This window comes from Aphidius gifuensis, linkage group LG5 (genome assembly GCF_014905175.1).
Source record: "Aphidius gifuensis isolate YNYX2018 linkage group LG5, ASM1490517v1, whole genome shotgun sequence".
Classification (NCBI taxonomy): domain Eukaryota; kingdom Metazoa; phylum Arthropoda; class Insecta; order Hymenoptera; family Braconidae; genus Aphidius; species Aphidius gifuensis.
The window spans coordinates 2,579,788-2,600,362 of NC_057792.1; the positions used below are offsets into that span (position 1 = coordinate 2,579,788).

Consider the following 20,575-nt stretch of genomic DNA (forward strand, 5'->3'; position numbering starts at 1 on the left):
CCAAGAAGATTAAAGAGGTCTCTCTAGTCAGTAGTCTTCTTCAGTCTTCTACTCTTCTTGGCTGGAGCGCGGGACTGAACTCAATATGACGACAGAGAGAGAGAGAGGGAAAAACATTCAGAGATTCAACTTTTTTTTTTTTTTTTTTAATTTTTTTGAAGCACCTTTTCGATTTCTATAATTCTATGTAATTCTATTTAAATCACTCTCTCCTTCTTTGATAATTCAACTTACAAAAAGTAAAATAAAAACATGTTATATTGTTAAATAAGTATAAGTATATTTGTTTATTAATTGACATTGATTACAAGCACTAACATCGTTGATTTGATTTAATTTAATTTTTTTGCAACATCATCTTTTTCATTATCAATTATAAAAAAGACAATTAACACAATATATAAATTCATAGATCTAAAAAAAATATATATATACCTATATCAATCAATTAATCAAACATTGATAGACATCACATGATTTCGAATCTCTCCCAAAAAAAAAAAGAGGTAAAATAAAAAAGAAAAAAAAAAAATTCACCAGGATTAATAATTAAAAATTAATAAAATAGCAAAAGATAAATAAAAATAATTAATTAATAATAATGAATAATTTAACAATCAGATTTAGTATGTGAACTTTGTGCTCTACCAGCTTTAACAGCTGCTTCAAGACCAGTAACACCAGCTAATACTTGAAATAAACTTTCCATAAGTTTATCAAATATATCAATAATATCATTATCACTTTTAGTTATAACAAATAAATCATTACGTTCACAATCAATATATTTACAATACATATTAACAGCAGTTGTTATATCATCATCATCATGAAATGCTTCACCTGGCCATTGTGCTCTATGTAATCTAACAGCATCAAGTGCCAATGACCATTTACCACATTTTAATAAATCAGCAACTCTTTGTATTTCATCAATATTATTTGTCATTGGTAATGGACTTGGACTTGGTGTTGGTGTTGGTGTACCTCTTTCACTTTCAGTACTTTCTTCAAGTGCTTTCAACAATGATGTTTTCATAATTAATATATCAATTGATAAATCATATAATTTTGTATTTGTTAATCTTGATGCTTTTGTTAATGCAAGTAACATTTTATTTGATGCTTCAATTAATAATAATAATTGAAAATGTAATTTATAAAATGCACGTCCAAGACCAAGTAACATATCATCATTACCATTATGATAATTATTATCATCATTATGAGTACTTTTAATAGCATCAAGACATTCAGTTGCATGATCTTTTTTATCTAAAAATGTTTCTAAATGTTCTTGTATTTCTAACATACAAAATTTTAATGTTTCATTTAATCTTTGTGATGTAAATAATTGTACTGAAAAATAAACAAATGGTAATTCAGCTTTTGTACTTAATAATTCAGCATGTATTGATAAATTAATAGCTAATTGTGAAGATGATGATGTTGATGATGATGATATATTTGTTAATAATGATACAGCTTCACGTGATAAACCAACTGATTTACTTGATACATCACGTAATATACGATTTAATAAATTAAAATAATCAAGTATATTTATTGATGTTTTATTTATTAATAATTGTATTTGTTGACACCATATTTCTTCATTATCATCACGATGTATTTGACGAAATGGCATTAATGCTGATAAATTTGGTGATGCATTACATGGTGTAACATCACCTAAATCACCAGTTGATGAACCAGATGTATCTGAACGTGTTGATGAATCATTACGTGATCTTGTTGGTATTAATGATAATGATGATGGATGATATAAACCACTTTGTTGTATTATTTGATCTTGTCCAATACAAGGACCACTTGGTACTTCATCCAAAGGTGATTCAGAACCAATTTCATCATCTGATGATTCTTCAGTAAGACCACAGCCACTAATTAAACCTATACCACCAATACCACTACCCATACCACTTATGCCAATACCACCACAACTAATATTACTTATACCAATACCACCAACACCACTGCTACCAATACCACTGCTTCCTCCACCGATTCCTCCGCCTCCTCCACTTCCACCACCGTCACCTCCACTACGACGACTTGTATTTTTTGATGATGATATTGTTTTTTCAGATAATGATTCTTCAAAAATACGAAAACTTGATTCTTTTTCTTCACCTTCACTCAATGGACGACGACGTACACCCCAATTAAAGTTATCTGTACTTTCTCCCTATATTAATTGAAAAATTAATAAATTTATTATATGTTTTTTTTTAAGTTTTTTAATAAGAAATAATATTAATAAATTATTTACCTCAACACTCTCTGATTCATACTCTAAAAAGTCAAAATCTTTGAATACTCCAAATTGTTCATCGTCTCTTCTAGAACCACCACTTAAATCATTATTTGCACCAGATACTTCTTCAGTTGATGATGCCATTGATGATTGTCTTTCCATTAAATCTGAACTTTGACTAAATATCACCTGTATTTTACAAAAAAAAAAAAAAAAAACAAAATAATAAATTAATTAATTGTAATAAGAAAAATAATAATTATTGTTTATTGAAGCCCATTTATGACACTTTAGCGTGATAATCGACTACTTGTGTTCACTCGAAAATTATATAGAGATAAAAAATAACAATTTATATATATATTGTGTAAAAGCTTACAGGTGCAAAATTTTATTTTAATATAAATAGATATTTTTTTTCTTTTTTCACTTGAATGACAAGTCGATTTACCTTGCTACATAGTGTCATTGTGCTAATGTATTCTTCCTAAAAAAAAATAACAATGATATGATTGTTTAAATAATTATTAATAACAATACGTACAGATGGACTTTTTGGTAGACCAACTGGTTGTCCAAAAGGTCTCAAAAGATTAACAAGACACTCTCTAACTCTTCCCTAAAAAAAAAAACAATTAAAAAAAATATTAATTAATGAAAATTGTTATTAACAAATATTTATTATTAATTTACCTGAGACATCCAAGGTCTTTTCCATCCAGAAATAGCATTACTATCAGCTGGTGATAATGACATGCTTGGTGATACAATAATTTTATCATCTTCAATTTGTCTTCTCAGCCATCTTTTTCCAATAACAGGTGTTTTCATAACATCAAATGTAAAATCCATTGTTCTGCCTAAATAAAATAATACACCAAAAAAAAAAAAGAAATACATCATGGTAAAATTTGAAATGATAAAAATAATAACAGATTTGTTTTAACGAAAAATATAACATTTATTATATTTTTTTTACAACAACGATAAATTAGTAAACATCACCTGGATGATGATGACATTAAGTATAGTAGTAAAATAGTAAAAGTACATGCAAGTTAGTTTGAAATTTTTAAAACATGCAAAAGACAATAAAGTTTATCAACAACAGAATTTTTCTTACCGGGTAATTCTTTTTTAGTAAATATTTCAGTATCAGTAAAGCTTGGATGTGGTGATGTCAATGATGATTCCCAAGATGAACCATGACCAGATGTTGGTGGTGCAACAAGTGTTGATGAACGTGTTACAACTAATTTTAATACTTTTAATGCTTCTTTCCAGTATGGTCCTTCAACATATTTTGATATAACACGAAGTAATTCAGTATTAATTGGTTGTGCTGCTCTTGATGCAAGATCAACATAATGTAATAAACAATGAATTATACTAAGAACTGGTAATGCAATATTTGCTGGTCCTTTTTCTAATACTTCAACTAAAAATGCCAACATATTAAAACTTAAATGTGCATATGTATCATAAAGATATTTAACAACACATTTTGTCCATTGAAAACTTTCTTTACTAAATGTTCTACGACTATATAATGTCATAACTGTTCCTAAATGATCAAGTTTTTTTCCTTTTTCAGCAGATACTTGAGCAATATTTTCAGCACTTCTTATACATAATTCATTAGCATCTTCATAATTAAGTAACATATATGGTAATAATGATATAACATTCATTGGAAATGCTAAATTTTGTGTTGGATCAATAAATGATAAATCTAGCAATGGTGTAAATTGACTTAATAATACAACAACTTGTTCATATGTATTTGGTGATGTACAACCTTTTAATAATAATGCATGTACACCAGGAAATGAATTCCATCCTAATTGTTGTTGTAATTTTTCAACTTTATCACGTGCATCTGGTCTATCAAGTGGTAATCTATGTAATACTCTACCAAGTAATCTTAATGCTAATAAAAATTCATGTTCATAATCAGATTCAAGTAGTGATACAGATAGCCAAAATAATTGTGCTAAAATTGTCATTTTATCATCTTGTGTTGCTGAATCACCAAGTAATTTTAATGATTGTGCTGATCTTGATCTTGATAAATTTGTAACTGGATATTTTATTGAATTACGTGAATCAATTTCTTTGCTATCATTTATATTTATAATACCACTATTATTTATATTATTATTATTACCACCAACACCACCACCACCAACACCACTAGATGCAGTTGTTGTTGTTGTTGTTTTTCTCATACAATAACTAACAGAATAACTTGTACTTCTTGTATGTCCAATTTGATTTAAATGTGAAAACATATGTTGTCCAGTTGGATAACCACCAATACATTGATTTCTTTTAATTAATCCAGATGGTGTTTCTTTATTATTTAAATTTGGTGTTGATTTAAATATTTCTTTCATAAAATCAAGTGGACGAAAATCTGATTCTAATGAATCAACAGCAGCTTCAAGTGTTAATAATAATTCAGTAACATATCCTTGCATATCTTCACCTTGTTCAGCAACAGTTTCAACAAGTCTTGATAATATATCAGATAACATACGTGATGTTATTGGTACTCTAAGTGCTCTAAATACTTGTAAACTTCTACCAGCATAATGACGTGATGAACATGATAAACCAAGTTGTAATGCTGTTTCAGCCCATCTTTGTGATATATGTGCTTGTGGTAATGAATCACGAAATATTTTTAATACATGTCGTAATAAAATTGTCAATTGTTCAGCACTTTTAACATACCATATTTTAGCAGTCATATCTTCATAATTCCATAGCAATTGTGTTTTAATTGATAAAAAATTTATTAATGATTTTATAATATCTTGTATTGGCATATTTGGAGCAAGTTGTGTACCAGTCCAATTTATTGCATCTTCTGGTGTTACAATAACTGGTAATTGATTATTATTATCATTATTATTATTGTTATTAATACCATTATTTGTCCATGGTCTTAATTGATTATCAATTATTGATGTATCTTTAATATCTGTTACGTGTATTGTTGAATTTGGTGGTGTTAATGAATTTGTTGGTACTGGTGAATGACTTGGTGATGATTCTAATGATGTTGGTATTGGTGATGAATTATTTTTCATTAAATAAATATCATCATTTATTATATTTGTTGAAATTAGGGGTAATGGTGGCATTGGTGGTGGAGGTGGTGGTGATGGTGATTGCATTTGTGGTGTTAATGAACTTGATGATGATTGTAATTGTTGTTGTTGTTGTTGTGGTGGTGTTGATGGTGGTGGTGATGGTACGACTGTTGCTACTGCTGCTGCTGTTGCTGCTACAACTGGTGCTGGTGGTGGTGGTGAATTTGTTCTTGGTGGTGTTAAAATTTGATTACCAATTGTTGGTCCAAATAAATAACTATCAAATTCAGGATCAACTTCAGTAAAATTATGTAAATGTATTGGTAATGCTGGTGTTGTTAAACCAAGATTAAGTGATTCTGTTTTAGCTGCTAATAATACACGTGCAACACCAAGATGATCACGATGATCACTCAATACAACAAGTAAATTTATTAATAAAAGACGACAATGATCACGTACTAAAAAACGTGAATGATCTAAACCAAGAAATATAATATGTAACATTAATGGTACATGAATTGACCAATCTAATGATATACCATCAACAATAACATCAGTTAATAACATAACAGCAATATTACAACGATGAAAACCACTTATTGGCTGTGATGCATCTGGTAAATATTCAGTTAATGGAGCAAAATAACCACCATATTCAGGCATTGGTAATGGATGTGGTTGTGGTATATCAAATTTTTCTTTTTCATTAATTTGTATTGGTATTATTAAACTATTATTATTGTTGTTGTTGTTGTTTGCGTTGCTATTGCTATTGGTATTAATAATATTATTACTATTAACACCACTATTATTACTATTATTATTTTGATTATTATTAGTGTTATTAGTGTTGTTGTTGTTGTTGCTGTTATTTCTTGATAAATAAACATCATCATTTATTTCAATTTCATTTGTCAATGTTGATAAATCATCTGGCAATATTGCTGGTCCAGATGTTGTTCTTGTTTTTTCTGGTTTTTGTGAATTATAATTAGCTAATGTACGCAATGCTGTATCTGATTTACTACCAGTTTTAACTGGATCCTCACCAGAATGACGTTTAGTATGTATTGTACCTTTTTCAATAGATAAATCACGTGATGGATTACCTGGATCAGCAACTGGTGCATCTGAATGTGATGATGCTTTTCTCATTGATGTTAAACGATAAAATGGTGGTGTTTCAGTACGTTCAATTAAACAATTTAATGTTTCAACTGTTTGTAATTCACTCATCATTTCATCAACTAAACGTTCTGGTCTTGAACGAGCTAAAAATAATACAACACGTTTTGCATATGGTAAAAGTTCTTGTGGTGCCATACCCGATACAATTATTAAATAACGAATTATTATTTTTAAATTATTTGGCCAACAACCACAAAGAGTTGACCATAACTCTTCAACTTCTTTTGGATGTTCATCAGAAAATTTTGTTGTTATGTAAAATAAATTATTTAAAACCATTTCAGTTGCTTCAGCACTACCCCATCCTTCTTTTTTACTTCCACCACGTCCAACATCACTTGTGTAGTACTGAAATTAAAAATTCATCATATAATTATTGAATGATCATTGGTACCTTCTGTTAACAAGCAATATGTCATCAATCAATTGAGTAAATATTTATTTTCATTCATGGTAGATACTCGTGTATGTTTGGCCTTTCTAACATGCTCTAAATTTACCTTTCACTGCCTCGTATTTATTTAAGATAAGAACAGACTTCGAATTGGACTTTTAAGGATCAATTGAACCGGTACAAACACCTGGGGGTGTAGCTCAGATGGTAGAGCGCTCGCTTAGCATGCGAGAGGTACCGGGATCGATGCCCGGCACCTCCAAAGAATATCTTTTTGCCAAATTTAACAATTAAAAAAAAAACATGTACACATTTCTTTTATCTAATATTTTTTTAAAATTATTTAAACATTTTTTTTTTTAAAGCTTGATGAGCTATTTAATAATATCTTCATCTTCAATATGATTTGTCTTTATTTTCCAATAAAAAATAAACTAATTGATAAGGTAAATTTTAAATTCTATTATATGATTTTTAGGCAGAACAAATTGGAAACTCTATATGACCTGGACCTAGAAAATTAGGGTGTATCGTAATGGGGGTGTAGCTCAGATGGTAGAGCGCTCGCTTAGCATGCGAGAGGTACCGGGATCGATGCCCGGCACCTCCAGTCGAAATATTTTTTTTTTCATTTCGAAATTATTTTTTCGACCGTCTTAATCTCATCAAAAAAATTTACATAATGAATATAATTATACGTATTTTTTTTTACCCTAGTCATTACTCTCGAAAAACCCTAAAAACCATTATGACTTTTTTAAATTGACTTAAATTTTGTAATTAAAACTCTGTCAACAAAATTTTTTGAAGCTAAGAAAATTAATTATGATAATGTATCATTTTTAAAATTTCTATAAATATAAAAAATTAATATTTTAATGTTAAAAAAAAAAGCTAATAATACCTGATAATAACTTGATGAATTTGATGGTGGTGGTACATTTGGATCAACCAGTTCCATATTATGAAGCCATGGTAATAAATATTGCAACAATAATTGTCGTACTTCACGTCTTGCTGTTTGAAATCTGTGTGTTATTTCTGTGAAATGAAAAAATAATTAAATTATTTTTAATGAACAAAAGAAACATAAATAAATTGAAAAACTAATATCAATTTTAAATTAATTATTCTTTTATTTATTATTAAATATTATATTTATATTTTTTAAATTTATAATCTAATAATAATGAAAATTACATAAAAGCTTTAGAGCTTTTTTTTAATATTCAATTTGACCTTGTGGTAGATGAGTTGTCGACGAGTTGATGGAAAGTGGTAAAAAAATATTATGATGGACAGATGTTACGCTTTCAATTACGATTATTCCATCACTGGATAAGCGATAAACTCTACTCAATAAACAAAAAAAAAAAAAAAAAAGATAAGGAAAGTGCTTTCGACAAAAAGGTATTTAATAATAATAAAATTTTGAAAAAAAAAAAACAACACATTTCATGTGAAAATGGAATGCAAAAAGAAAAGATTTAAAATTAATTTGTTGATGTTCTAGATTTTAGACTTTTTAGGTTTCGAGGTAATGTAAATTTAAGAATAAAAATTTGTATTATATTTGGGATAATAATAATAACAAAATAAAACAAGATGAAAAACGTTTGACGTTTAAATAGATAGACAAAATGAATTTTCGTTATGTGATGAACGAGATGAGAAGCAAAAAATAAGATAAAATTGTAACATCAGTGTTTTCGTTATAAATGGCAGAGATAATTCCTGAATGATGCTGTCATTTATTCAAAAAATATTTATTTATTTTGATAAATTTCATTCAATTTTATTTATTTAAATTTTAATTATCTTCAACGCCAATAAAATAACCATTAATTACTTTTTTTTTCATTCACATTTGACTTAATTATTTGAATGAAAAATTTTTTAATTAAAACCACAAATTAATATCTTTTTTTAATTTAATATAAGTTATTTAAAAATATTTTTTAAATAATAATCATAAATCATTTATCCATTAGGTTTTTTTTATTTTTTTTCTCGTAAATTAATTTTTCATGGTCATAAATTAAAATAAAAAAAAAGCTTAAAAAAGTAATATTTGAATTTAAACCTTTTGAATTATTTTTCAATGAAGAAAATTTAATTTTTTTCTACAAAGTTTTTATGTTAAAGAAATTGTTATTAAAGCTCGTCGTTGGTTTGTAAGCTTTTTTTTTTGTATAGAATTATTTTAAGAACATTTAATGATGAAAATAAAGTTTTTAAAATTTAATTAATTTGTTTATTTAATAATTACTTACCACTAAACATTGGCATTGTTAGTTCTGGATGAAGCTGGGCAAGTTGTCGTGAAAGAAACATTTGATTACGACAATATGAATTTGTAAGTAATGCATCAAGTGTACCAGCTTTTTGTGGTGAATTTGTTGATACTCCATTGAGACCACCAGACACTGATAAAGTTGGTATAACACCTGGGGTAATATCCTCATGACCTGTAACAAAAAAAAAAAATATAAAATATTAAAAAAGTAAAAAGACAAAAAAAATATCTAAGAAAAGGTAAGAAAAAAAAAAGTAAGAAAAAATATAAAAATAAAATCCATTAATCAAATGAAAATAAAAATAAAAAAACAATAACAAAAATGGACAATAAAACATGCGAAAATAAATCTAAATATTTCGTGACCTGAAACAATAATAATCGCGGTAATTTTTTTTTACATATACTTACAAAATGATTAACATCAATCTTAAAAAAAAAAAATTATAAAAAGTGTAAGAAAAAAATTTAAAAAAAAATCTAATAAATTGTTTATAAAATTATTTATATATTTATGTGTAGGAGGTGTTATAGTCAAGAGTGATAAATATAAAATAATTGTTTATAAAAAAAAAAAAAGAAACTAAAAATTAATAAATTATTAAATAAAGCTTTAAATGTATAAAAAAAAATTGACTAAAAATTATCCAGTAAATTTAAACATCGAGATATTTAAAACTTTATAAAATAAAAAATTAAAATAAATAAAGCTCGTTTAAGCTCTATATATTTTATTAACGCGCAGAAGCTAAAAGATTATTTTACAAGGCGGGCTTTTATCAAGCACAATATTACTTGCAGAATAGTCAGAAATAGGTGGTAACTCTGTGGCAACATTTTCATAAAAAGATCAAAAAAAAAATATATTTATATTCAATAATTTTCCACAGTAAATCATCACCATAAATAAAAGCACAAATAAAAACAAAAATGTGTAAATTAAAAGCATTAATAAACAGACGAAACAATTAACATTAAATATTTCGAAAAAAAAAGAAATAATTTAATCAATCGAAATTTAATTTAAAAGAAATAAAATGTCTGAAGATAATGCAAATAAAACAGCACAATCAGATTTAATTGAAACAATAATATTCACAGTACAATTTTATTACACACCAGTGCTTGTATTATTTGGTAGTTTTGGTAATTGTTTATCGGTATATATTTTTTTTAGTACTAAAATGCGTCGTGTATCATCAAGCTGGTACTTATCAGCATTAGCAATAAGTGATACATTTTTTTTATTATCAATATTTATAACATGGTTAAATATAATTGGTGTTGGTATATTTAATTTACCAGGTTATTGTCAATTTTTTGTATATTTATCAACATTATGTAGTTTTTTAAGTGTATGGTTTGTTGTTACATTTACTATTGAAAGATTTGTTGCTGTACGTTATCCATTAAAACGTCAATCAATGTGTACAGTAACACGTGCTAAAATATTATTAATAATATTAAGTTTATTTGGTTTAATAATATGTTGTCCAGTATTATGGTTTTCAAGTCCAATTAAAATGGATATTAAAACAAATACAACAATTTGTATACTTGTTAAAGAATGGGAAAAATGGGCAAATATATTTAATGTTGTTGATACAATTATAACATTTGTTATACCATTTAGTATTATTGTTATATTAAATGGTTTAATTATTAAAACAATATGGAAATTATCAAATATACGTAAAACATTAATTAAAACTAAAAATATTCATAAAACAATACAGTGTAATGAACAATTTAGAAACAATCAAACAAATAATATTAAAAAACGGAAAAATAAATTATATAATTATGGTGTATCACAAAAAAAAGTTACTAAAATGTTATTAATTGTTTCAAGTGTTTTTTTGTGCTTTAATTTACCAGCATATGTGTTGAGAGTACGTGCATTTCTTGAGGTAAATATTGCTATATTTTTTATTTTTCAACTTTTTAATTTCAAAAGTTTTTCATTCGTTAGGGTAAATTTTTTTTTTTTATTTATTATTGAAAGGGTGAATTTTTATTCTTTTAAATTTAAAAGTTTCTTTTAATAGGGGGTAGATATTTAATTTTTAATTCTTAAAAAAAATTTATTACTACTGATGGAATGAGCTTTAAAGTTTTTTTTTTTTTTCTATTTTAAAAAATTCTTTTTTATACAAATTTTTATGGGGTTATATATTTTTTTTTTTTGTTTATTATGGTTTTGTTATTTGGAGACAATGCTTATCGAAAACTAACGAGAGGGTTGTTGAAGAAAAAATATAAGCCCTTGTTCATATTTGTCTCGTCCCTTGGTGCTTTTTTGGGGACGGAGACATTTTAATACACTCAAGGGAGCTATAAATGAAAAAAGTTTTGAATTTTATCACGTTTTATTTTTCTATTTTTTTGTTATTCACATTCTGTGAAATTGCAAAAAAAAAAGTAAAGAAAATTTTAAATAATAGTACAAAATTTACTGTTACTTTTTTAAATGAAAAAAAAAATATATTAAACTTTTTGTATTTTTATTATTCGAAATCTTTTTTTCAACTTTTATTTTATTTGTTTTTTTATTTTAAAAATTGATTTTGAATAAAAGTTTGATGCTTTTATCATAAGTGTTAGTGACAGTTTTATATTTAAAAAAGAGAAAAAAAAAGGATGAGAATTACAAAATGAAAAAAAAAAAAAAAATAGCAGAAATAAAAGTTGAAAAATGATAATTGAATTGTAGTTTTATTTAACAGACAGTTTTACGAGATAAAAATTTATATTGTAAAAGATAAGTTAAATTGAATGTGATGATAAAAGTCAAGAATAAAAATAAAATAATAAGATAAAGATAAAAAAAAGTATAAAATAGTATATAAAAATAATAATTATTTGATAAATCAACTTATTTGTTGGAAAAAATTTATGAGATTGTTTAATACTGACATACGTTATGTCTAATCGTTAGTTAATTGTTTTAACCATGTAATTTTCTGGCTTTCAAGGGTTAATCTACCCTCAACTTATTGTTTTCCAAAGATAGTGGGTGAGAAAAAGGAAAAAAAATAAAAAATAAAGCAGAAACTTTATATATCTTCAGGGTCTTTCAGTGCCTAGCCTTTTTATTTTTCATCTCAATTATCTACGAGACGATTGAATGATATAATAAATTCATTTTATATTAAATTTATTTATGCTTGAAGGTAAATTTAAAGCTGTAAATTTAAAAGTCATTTTTTTTTTCTGGCTTAAATATGTCTACAGACTTTAAATTTAAATATTTTTTTCTTAAATAAAAAATTAAGGGACATGAATAACATGATAAACGTTATTAATTCAATTCAATTTGTATCCTTTTTTTTTTTGTTACAAAATTGGCTTATGATTTTGTAACTATTAAAAATAAAATTTACTATTTTTTTAGTTGATCAAAGTTATTAAATCATCACTAAATATTTAAACTATTTTATTATTATTAAAAGCTGTCTGTTTTCATAGCTAACAAATAATAAAAATCATAATCGACAGATTAATGTATTTACGATTAAAAAAATAAGACTGTTTATTATCATTTTAGTATTTTTCTATTTGAAATTCGAATTACGTGATCAATTTAAAATAATGATAATTCAATTGATTTTTTATTTACAGGCAGATAAAGAACCACCACGTTCAATAATAATAATCCAACATATTTGTAATTTACTGTTTGATACAAATTTTGGAATAAATTTTTTTCTCTACTGTGCAAGTGGACAAAATTTTCGAAGCGCTGTTTTACGAATTATTCTACGTCGTCCACATAGATTAGACTCAGCAAGACCGATATCGAATAATGGTATTATACAATTTATCTAATACAAAATATTAAAACACCAACCGATATACATAATTTGTTAATAAAAGTATTGAAATATTTATTCTAATTTTAGAATAATTTATTCTTTTTATTTTTGATATAAACAAACCACTTGAAATTCTCAAATAGATTTATGATATTTACAGTCATGTTTTAACAGTCTATATAAATACCTATATATTTTTTTTTATTGTTTAAATACCGATAAAGTTTATTCCCAAATTGAAAAAAAAAATAAATAAAATGTCATATGTTTTTTTCATTTGAATTTAATATTAATAATAAATTTTTGTTTCGATGTATTTATAGATTTTCGAAGATCAAGTTCAATGGGTCGTCAAAGAACAGTTGTCTATGACGTACCATGGTCTGATATTGGTGAGGAACTTAAGACTTTATCAATTAAAAATAATTCAAAGAAAAAAAATTTAATAAATAAAACATCCCAAAATTTGTAAATAAACAAAAGAAAAAAAAAAACTTACCAGTTTCTAATTCAGCTGCTGGTAATGGACGTATATTACCAAAAAATCTTTGATCAAGAAGTTGTAAAAGTTGAAATGCTGCATCTTGTACTGGTGCTCGTGGACAACCAGTATTCATCAGACTGACATTAATAACACTCGTATAATGATCACAAGGATATTCCCTAAAAATATTATTTTACAAATTAAATTATTAACAAGCAATTATTTTTTTATTATTTAATATGTATATATATAATTATTGTTATTAACCTGGCACTGAATATTGTTGCTAATGCTAAAAAACAACCATCTGCAACTTGTGGAAGACCAGTGTAACATCTATCAACAACCCAATCAAGTAATGTACCAATATCTGGATTTCCCTCTAATAGTAAAACAACTGTTTCACGTGCAAGTGCATAAATCTGTAATTACAATATAAATTCCATGTATAATTATAAACAATCTAACAATATAATTAATATTAATAATATAAACTAATTAAATTGTTGAATAAATTAATTAAATAATTTAAAAAAATGTATATTTTTATTTAATACAAGCCACAATACCTTTTCATCTTTACTGGCAAGAAGAAGATCTAACCATTGATATAAAATTGCACCCTCTTCTGATAATGATTGTGGATTAAAACAAGGACCACAACATAATAAACCACTCATTGCTTGTAATGCTGATAATTGTAATTCTGTACATGATTTTTCATCATCACAAGCAGATAAACTATTTAATGGTTTACCAAATGGACCAGACCATGTTGCAAATAGGGTAAATAAATTTCTACGTAAATCACGTTTTAATAATGAATGACAAGCTTCAACTAAAAATTAAAAATAAATATTATAATTACAATAGTAATTTTTATAATTATAATAATAAACTTACGTGAAAAACTTTTTATCATTTTACGTATAAAATTACAAAAATGTAATTTAATATCACGAACTGATGGTGCATCTTTGTCATTTTCATTTTCAAGATATATTCTTGCACCGTCAATGTACTCAACAAATGTTGGATGTAATGATTGTGTTTCACGATCCAAAACAGCTGGGCTAAAAAAAAAGGAAAACAAATAAATTACAATATTGAATATGGGAAAAAAAATAATATATTGAATTTTTTTTTATTAGAATATTCATGAGGGAAAAAAAAAAAAGATTTTTTAAACTTGGAAATTATGTAAATTTTGAAAAAATTTTCTTCAAACAAGAAGTGATTTTTTTTCTTTTAAATAAATATTTTAGATTATTTTGTATTTTGGAGGTTTAATAAACACAATATATATATTTTTACCATATTCCAAATGTTCCATATTCAGCAACGAGTTCAAGTACACGTACAAGTTGAAGTCTAAGAGCATCCCTACGTCTTCTACGACGCATATTTTCTTGTTTACGATCAACAGCTTCACGTATATACGGCACAAGTTCTTCCATTAAATCCCTAAAAATAAAAAAGACAAATAAATATCTCAAAGATCATTAAATGAAAAAGTAATATACATTAAAAACTCATAAACATGATAATAAAAAAAAATAATGTTAAAATATAAAAAACAATATTAAATAATTACTTTAAAGCATCTGCATTAACTTTTCCAATAGCTTGAACAACAGCATCACGTACATCAACAGATTCACATCTTAATAATGGTACAGTTAATTTATAAAGTGCTGCTGGACTTGCATTTGTACCTGGTGATTTATTATCACCTCTTTCAGCTGATAAACTATCTGGTGATGAACTAAAAAATTATAAAATTCCAAATTATTTAATAAAATTGATTTATCAATTTCTAACTCTCTGTAAAGTCAATTAATTATTTTACTTGTGATTGTTATTTTTCATTATTGTAAATAAATAAAATAATATATTTATTAAAAGTGCAGTAATAAAGTACATAGCAAATTACAACATTGAGACAGAGAGATAATAAAATTAACATTTAGCATTCATATAAATATTTATAAAAAAAAAAAAGAAAAAACATTTGATTAATTTTTAAAAACCCAGTGCATTAACGACCATTTAATTATCCAGTATTAATGTTTTTTTTTTGTTATTTAGTTTTTTAAAATATTTTTCAAGTTAATTTTGTTGTTGTTTGTTTGTTTTTTTGGTGGGTTTATTATTCGCTCACCTGGTACGTTTATGCCTGGTGTAGATTCCTGATATTGAAGGTACAGAAAAACGTCCCGGTAGGGTATGTGCCCCACCGAGATTCTCCAGACTTTGACTCAACTCCTTACTCATGCATAATACACCAAACTCCACCGTATGCTGACCACTAAATTTGGTCGTTTATATTTTTTTTTTTTTTTATGTATTTTAAAGTTTTAAATAATTTTTTAAAAAAATATATAAATAATAGATTATCAACTAACTACTTTGTTATGTTTCTTATCAAAAAAAAAAAAATTAATTAATAAATAATTACTATCTTTTATATTGTAAAAATTAAAAGTTGAAAATTAAAAAATAATTAAAAATTATATTAAATTATATTCTAGACACCCATGCGCCTTGAGATGCAGTGCAAGTTTTAAATTAAAAATTAATGAAAATATAAAAATTTGCTAAACTTGATGATGAGTTTTTAAATAAAAAATAAATTATAAAAGTATAAAGAAAAATAAAATCATAATTAATGAAAAAAAACCCAGCACCAATGAATATCAATTTTTTTTTTTTTATATTTTTTAAAATTGTTAGTAATCAATGCAGAAATCTATGAGTCATTCATGTTGTTAATAATTAAAATTAATTTTTCTTTTTTTAAATATAAATTAAATAAATTACCTGAGACTTAAATCTGGACTTGCACAACGTATTATTGGACTGGGTATTGGTGGAACAACACGATATCCAAATGTTAAATAATTTTTCCAAATATGCATATAAACATCTCTCTCATTAATTGGTTTTTTAACAGCTGTTGAACTTCTTAACAATGATGCACGATTATCATTAACTGGTCTATAATAAAAAACATGTATAAATATTCATAAAATAAAATAGCTAAAAAAAAAAATGATCTATAAAAAACTTACGTTGGATCAACAACAGTAAATAAAGAATTAATTCTATTGAATACAATTGGCCATGAATGTGCAGTTGCTGTTGGACATAAACTAAGTACTTTATTTCTTTCTAAAAATGTAAATAAACAAGTACTCCATGGATCAGCACCACTTAAATTAAGTAAACTTGAACTTTTAGTACTATTTTCATCATGAAAACCAGCAGTCCATACACATGAACTTCTTTCAGCAATCCATAATAAATCAACATTTGATGTCATTGCAGCAGCAGCTTTTTCAGCTGGTGGTAACATATGATAACATTTTTCTAATGCTAATGGACATGTTGCATCAATAACATCAATAACTGATTGTTCATGTTGATTTTCAATATTACCAATGGTTTTTAATAATAATTTAACTTCACGTAATATATGTACAGCAATTCTTCGCGGACATAAACGACAATTACATAACATAACAAGTGCAAAACCTTCAACAAGATAAAATACACTTGTTATTTGTTCATTTTTTTGTCCAATATTAATATTATCATTTTTTTTATTACTGCTATTATTGTTGCTATTATTATGAGCATCAGTTCTTTGATTTAAAATACGATTATTATCATTTTGTTCTTTGGTTCTAGTATTTGGTGATAGTAGAGAATTTTTCCATGATGTTAATAATTGTAATAACATTCTTAAGCCATTATCAACAAGTTGTGGAAATGTATCTTGCACATCACGTATTAAAAATTGTGTAAAACCAAGTATAACATCATGACGCCAATCAGAAAAATCTAATACTAATGTTTGTAAACTTTGATATGCAAGACCACGTAATTCTTCATCCATATGTACTGTTAAACGTGATAATAAATCAACAAGTTCAGCACCAGTCATACCATCTGGTATTAAACGTGGTACAGCAGCAACACATGTACGAAATAAATCAATTCTTGGTTTTCTTTCACCAGTTATCATTTCATCTGGTTCTTTATTAAAATTTTGTGTACTTGTCATCATTAATGGACGTCCATAATGTACATCAAGTGCACGTAATATATCAACAAATACACGTCTAACATGTGGAAAATATGATGACATACCAATTGATCGCGCTGTATCTTCAGTTAACATTTTATTTAAAAATGTTTTTTTAACTCTCATTGTATTACCAGATGGTAATACACCCATTGTTCTTGGCATTGGTGGTTCACCTTCTTTTTGTTGTAAACTATCAGCAACAACAAGAAATGCACGTAAACCAATACTCATTCTTTCTGGTGTTAATATAATTTTAACTGGTCTACCAACAGATAATAAATCAAATACAATTTCTCTCATAGCAAAATCAAGTCTTTCTTGTGCAATAAATTGTATTATTTTAACAAATATATTTAATGGTGTATCTCTTGGCATAACAGCTTTTGAACCTTTTGGAAATAATGAATTAACAATACTTTGTAAACGACTTTGTGTTGCTGAATTACTTTCACATTTTATTCTAATCATATATACCCATAATAAACGATATAATGCCTCAAGTGCAACCCTCGACATTTTAGTATCACGTGTTTTTAAATGTGATAAACACATTGCCAAAAAATAATGCCAATTTTGTAAGAAAAAAGTTTTTTGACTAACACATAATAAACATGTTACCAATGGAAATATTGCTAATCTATGTTTTGATTTAGTACACATATCTAATGTTGTTGAATATAACATTTCAACAAAATTTTTTAAACATGGTACATTAACTTCATTTTTAACAGCAGCAGCAACTGGTACTAATATTTCAACAAATAAACCAGCAAGTGCATGTTTAACATCTTTATCTTTAACATCTAAAAAATATTGTGCACATTCTTGCATAAATTGAAATGATGCTTCAAATTCTTCAATTGGTACCATTTTAACACGAAAAAATTTCATACCCATTAATAATGATATTATTGATTGTGTTGTATGTGGTCCTGGTTCTTTTGATCTTAAATCTTTAAGTTCAATCATAAAACGTTTTCTAACAGCTAAAAAACGTGATTGTGCTAATACACCAATAACTTCAGCAAATAAATCAGCAATAATATGTATATTTATTGCATTTGGTTCATTTTGTATACCTTCACGATATTTAAAATGTTTAAATGATATATTTTCAATGTCATTAACAATATCTTCATGTCCAGGATGAAATGATAATTGTCGTAATATTTCAATTAACATTAAACAAAATATAAATTCAACAGCTAAATCACGACGTTCTTGTAATAAATCAGCTTCTGGTTTTTCAACTGTTTCAACTGAACCAGATACTATTGATGACATTATTGATTTACCTTTTTGATCTTCTTTACCAGATACTTTTTTTTCACTAGCTTGTTCAACTAATTGACGTTCATACCATTTAAATAATGCACGTAATATTGATGGTAAACAATGCTCAGCAACAGTACCAAATGCTAATAATAACTGATCAAATTGTGAATCTTCACCACGTTGAAGTACTTTTGATAATGGTTTTTCTGTTTCTATCATAACTGCTTCAATTTTACGTTCTGCTTGACTTGCAAAATCAGCAAATAATGTACGCATAACATATTCACCTGGACGAAGATCAAGATCTTCAATTTGTTGAGGTTTTATTGTTTCTTTTTGAGCACCCCAAGGTAATAAAACTGTTATTGCACTCATTCTACTTGAACTTGATTCTAAAATTAAATTAAATTAATCAACACTTGAATATTTCACTCAACATTATAAATAGCTAATTTTATTTACCATATCCAGATACAGATGTACTTGCTGTATAAATACTAGCAACATCACTTTTTTCAACTTGAACAGATCCATGAGTTGTCAATGATTCTTGACATGGTGCAATTGTATCAGTAGCAGAATCAATTGGTGCATCATTTTGTCCAATTGATCTTCCCTCATTTTGTTCTGATGATGTTGATGATGATGATGATGATGTAAAAAACATAATTTTTGAATATATTTTCATAATTTTATTGATTATAAATTATTAACACATGTTTTTATTCAAACAACAGACAAATACAACAAGATCAAGTTCAACTACTGGACAATGAAGCCCTCAAGTTATTCAATACTTAAAAATACCAATTATATACATGTTATTTTTTTTTTAGCATATTATAATAATTTAATTATTACGTTGCATTTGGCATTTGTCTGATAATAACACGTGGTTTTGTGACATTGAAATGACGTTAATGCTCATGTTATGTACTTACCAGTGTGGGTATTATCATCAGGTTGATTCTCACCACCTTTACAAAAAACAAATTGATTTATCAAATAAAATTGTTTTTTATTATTATTTAAATGAGGCTTCATTTGTATTATTAAATTACTTACTCTCGTTCATATTTTCAATTGATGTCTCAATTTCAGGAAACATTTTTGTTGTCATTAATAATTCATTTCTAAACAAAGAAAAATAGTTGATTATTTTGATAAAGTTTATCTTGAATAGATAAGCTATGTTTTATTTAATGACATTAAATAATAATTATTGTATTTAGGTCATAGGATATTTTAATAATATAATTACATTCGAAAATGATAATCATGTTTAATTAATTAATCTATAATCATCTATTTAAATTAAATTTTTGAGATTTTTTGTTTTTGTAATTGCGTTGTAGATGGCTGATAAAAAAAAAAATAAACAAGATTATATATTTGTAACCTGTGATGTCAATGATTCCTTTTGTTTGTTGAATAAAAATAGATCACAATAATGTCATTTTAATTTTATCAAAACAACAATGGATTGTCAAACAATTAATCAAAGAAAATTAATTATCTTCAAAGTTAAATATCAATCAAATTAAACTATGACATTTGACAGAAAAAAAAAAAACACGGATGAATTGTTTTTGACAGGAGAAAAAAAAAAACAATTCTTTTTTTTTTCCGGCTGACAGCCATTTTTATTTTCCTG

At 25.8% G+C, this 20,575-nt stretch overlaps 2 protein-coding genes and 2 non-coding genes across 5 annotated transcripts; 3 read left to right on the top strand and 1 right to left on the bottom strand.

Annotated features, from left to right (window-relative positions):
* Positions 1-213: 213 nt before the first annotated feature.
* Positions 214-20,531, bottom strand: LOC122856736 (protein furry). 2 transcript variants are annotated; one of them, XM_044158526.1, is made up of 20 exons: positions 20,321-20,531; positions 19,987-20,054; positions 19,863-19,898; positions 19,384-19,548; positions 16,628-19,313; positions 16,377-16,553; positions 15,718-15,864; positions 15,151-15,321; positions 14,871-15,020; positions 14,460-14,629; positions 14,126-14,394; positions 13,824-13,978; positions 13,572-13,735; positions 9,235-9,429; positions 7,866-8,002; positions 3,402-6,915; positions 2,972-3,138; positions 2,823-2,897; positions 2,294-2,467; positions 214-2,209 (listed from the first exon to the last, which is right to left on the bottom strand). In XM_044158526.1, exons 2-20 carry the CDS (start codon positions 20,039-20,041, stop codon positions 611-613), a joined length of 10,206 nt encoding a protein of 3,401 aa, XP_044014461.1. In that variant the 5' UTR covers positions 20,042-20,054; positions 20,321-20,531; the 3' UTR covers positions 214-610. The 2 variants fall into 2 exon arrangements, with proteins under 2 accessions (XP_044014461.1, XP_044014462.1); XM_044158527.1 differs by lacking the exon at positions 15,718-15,864 and having other exon boundaries at positions 20,321-20,488.
* Trnaa-agc lies at positions 7,151-7,223 on the top strand. The gene has a single exon. It is a non-coding gene; the product is annotated as a tRNA-Ala (tRNA).
* On the top strand, positions 7,499-7,571 carry Trnaa-agc. Its single transcript has one exon. It is a non-coding gene; the product is annotated as a tRNA-Ala (tRNA).
* Positions 10,042-14,093, top strand: LOC122856841 (thyrotropin-releasing hormone receptor). The gene is made up of 3 exons (XM_044158704.1): positions 10,042-11,167; positions 12,879-13,065; positions 13,396-14,093. The coding sequence occupies exons 1-3, from the start codon at positions 10,295-10,297 to the stop codon at positions 13,542-13,544; spliced, it is 1,209 nt and encodes a 402-aa protein (XP_044014639.1). The 5' UTR covers positions 10,042-10,294; the 3' UTR covers positions 13,545-14,093.
* Positions 20,532-20,575: the final 44 nt, after the last annotated feature.

What these genes read in the sequence shown, in the direction of transcription:
- LOC122856841 (XM_044158704.1), top strand. Translation starts at nt 10,295, where the DNA reads ATGTCTGAAGATAATGCAAATAAAACAGCACAATCAGATTTAATTGAA. An exon ending in GAGTACGTGCATTTCTTGAG is followed by an intron (nt 11,168 to 12,878) that starts GTAAATATTGCT and finishes TTTTATTTACAG; the next exon opens with GCAGATAAAGAACCACCACG. An exon ending in AAGACCGATATCGAATAATG is followed by an intron (nt 13,066 to 13,395) that starts GTATTATACAAT and finishes ATGTATTTATAG; the next exon opens with ATTTTCGAAGATCAAGTTCA.
- LOC122856736 (XM_044158526.1), bottom strand. Translation starts at nt 20,041, where the DNA reads ATGACAACAAAAATGTTTCCTGAAATTGAGACATCAATTGAAAATATG. An exon ending in AGCAGCTGAATTAGAAACTG is followed by an intron (nt 9,430 to 13,571) that starts GTAAGTTTTTTT and finishes TTTTTGTTACAG; the next exon opens with GTCATGAGGATATTACCCCA. An exon ending in TACTAAAAAAGAATTACCCG is followed by an intron (nt 3,139 to 3,401) that starts GTAAGAAAAATT and finishes TATTTTATTTAG; the next exon opens with GCAGAACAATGGATTTTACA.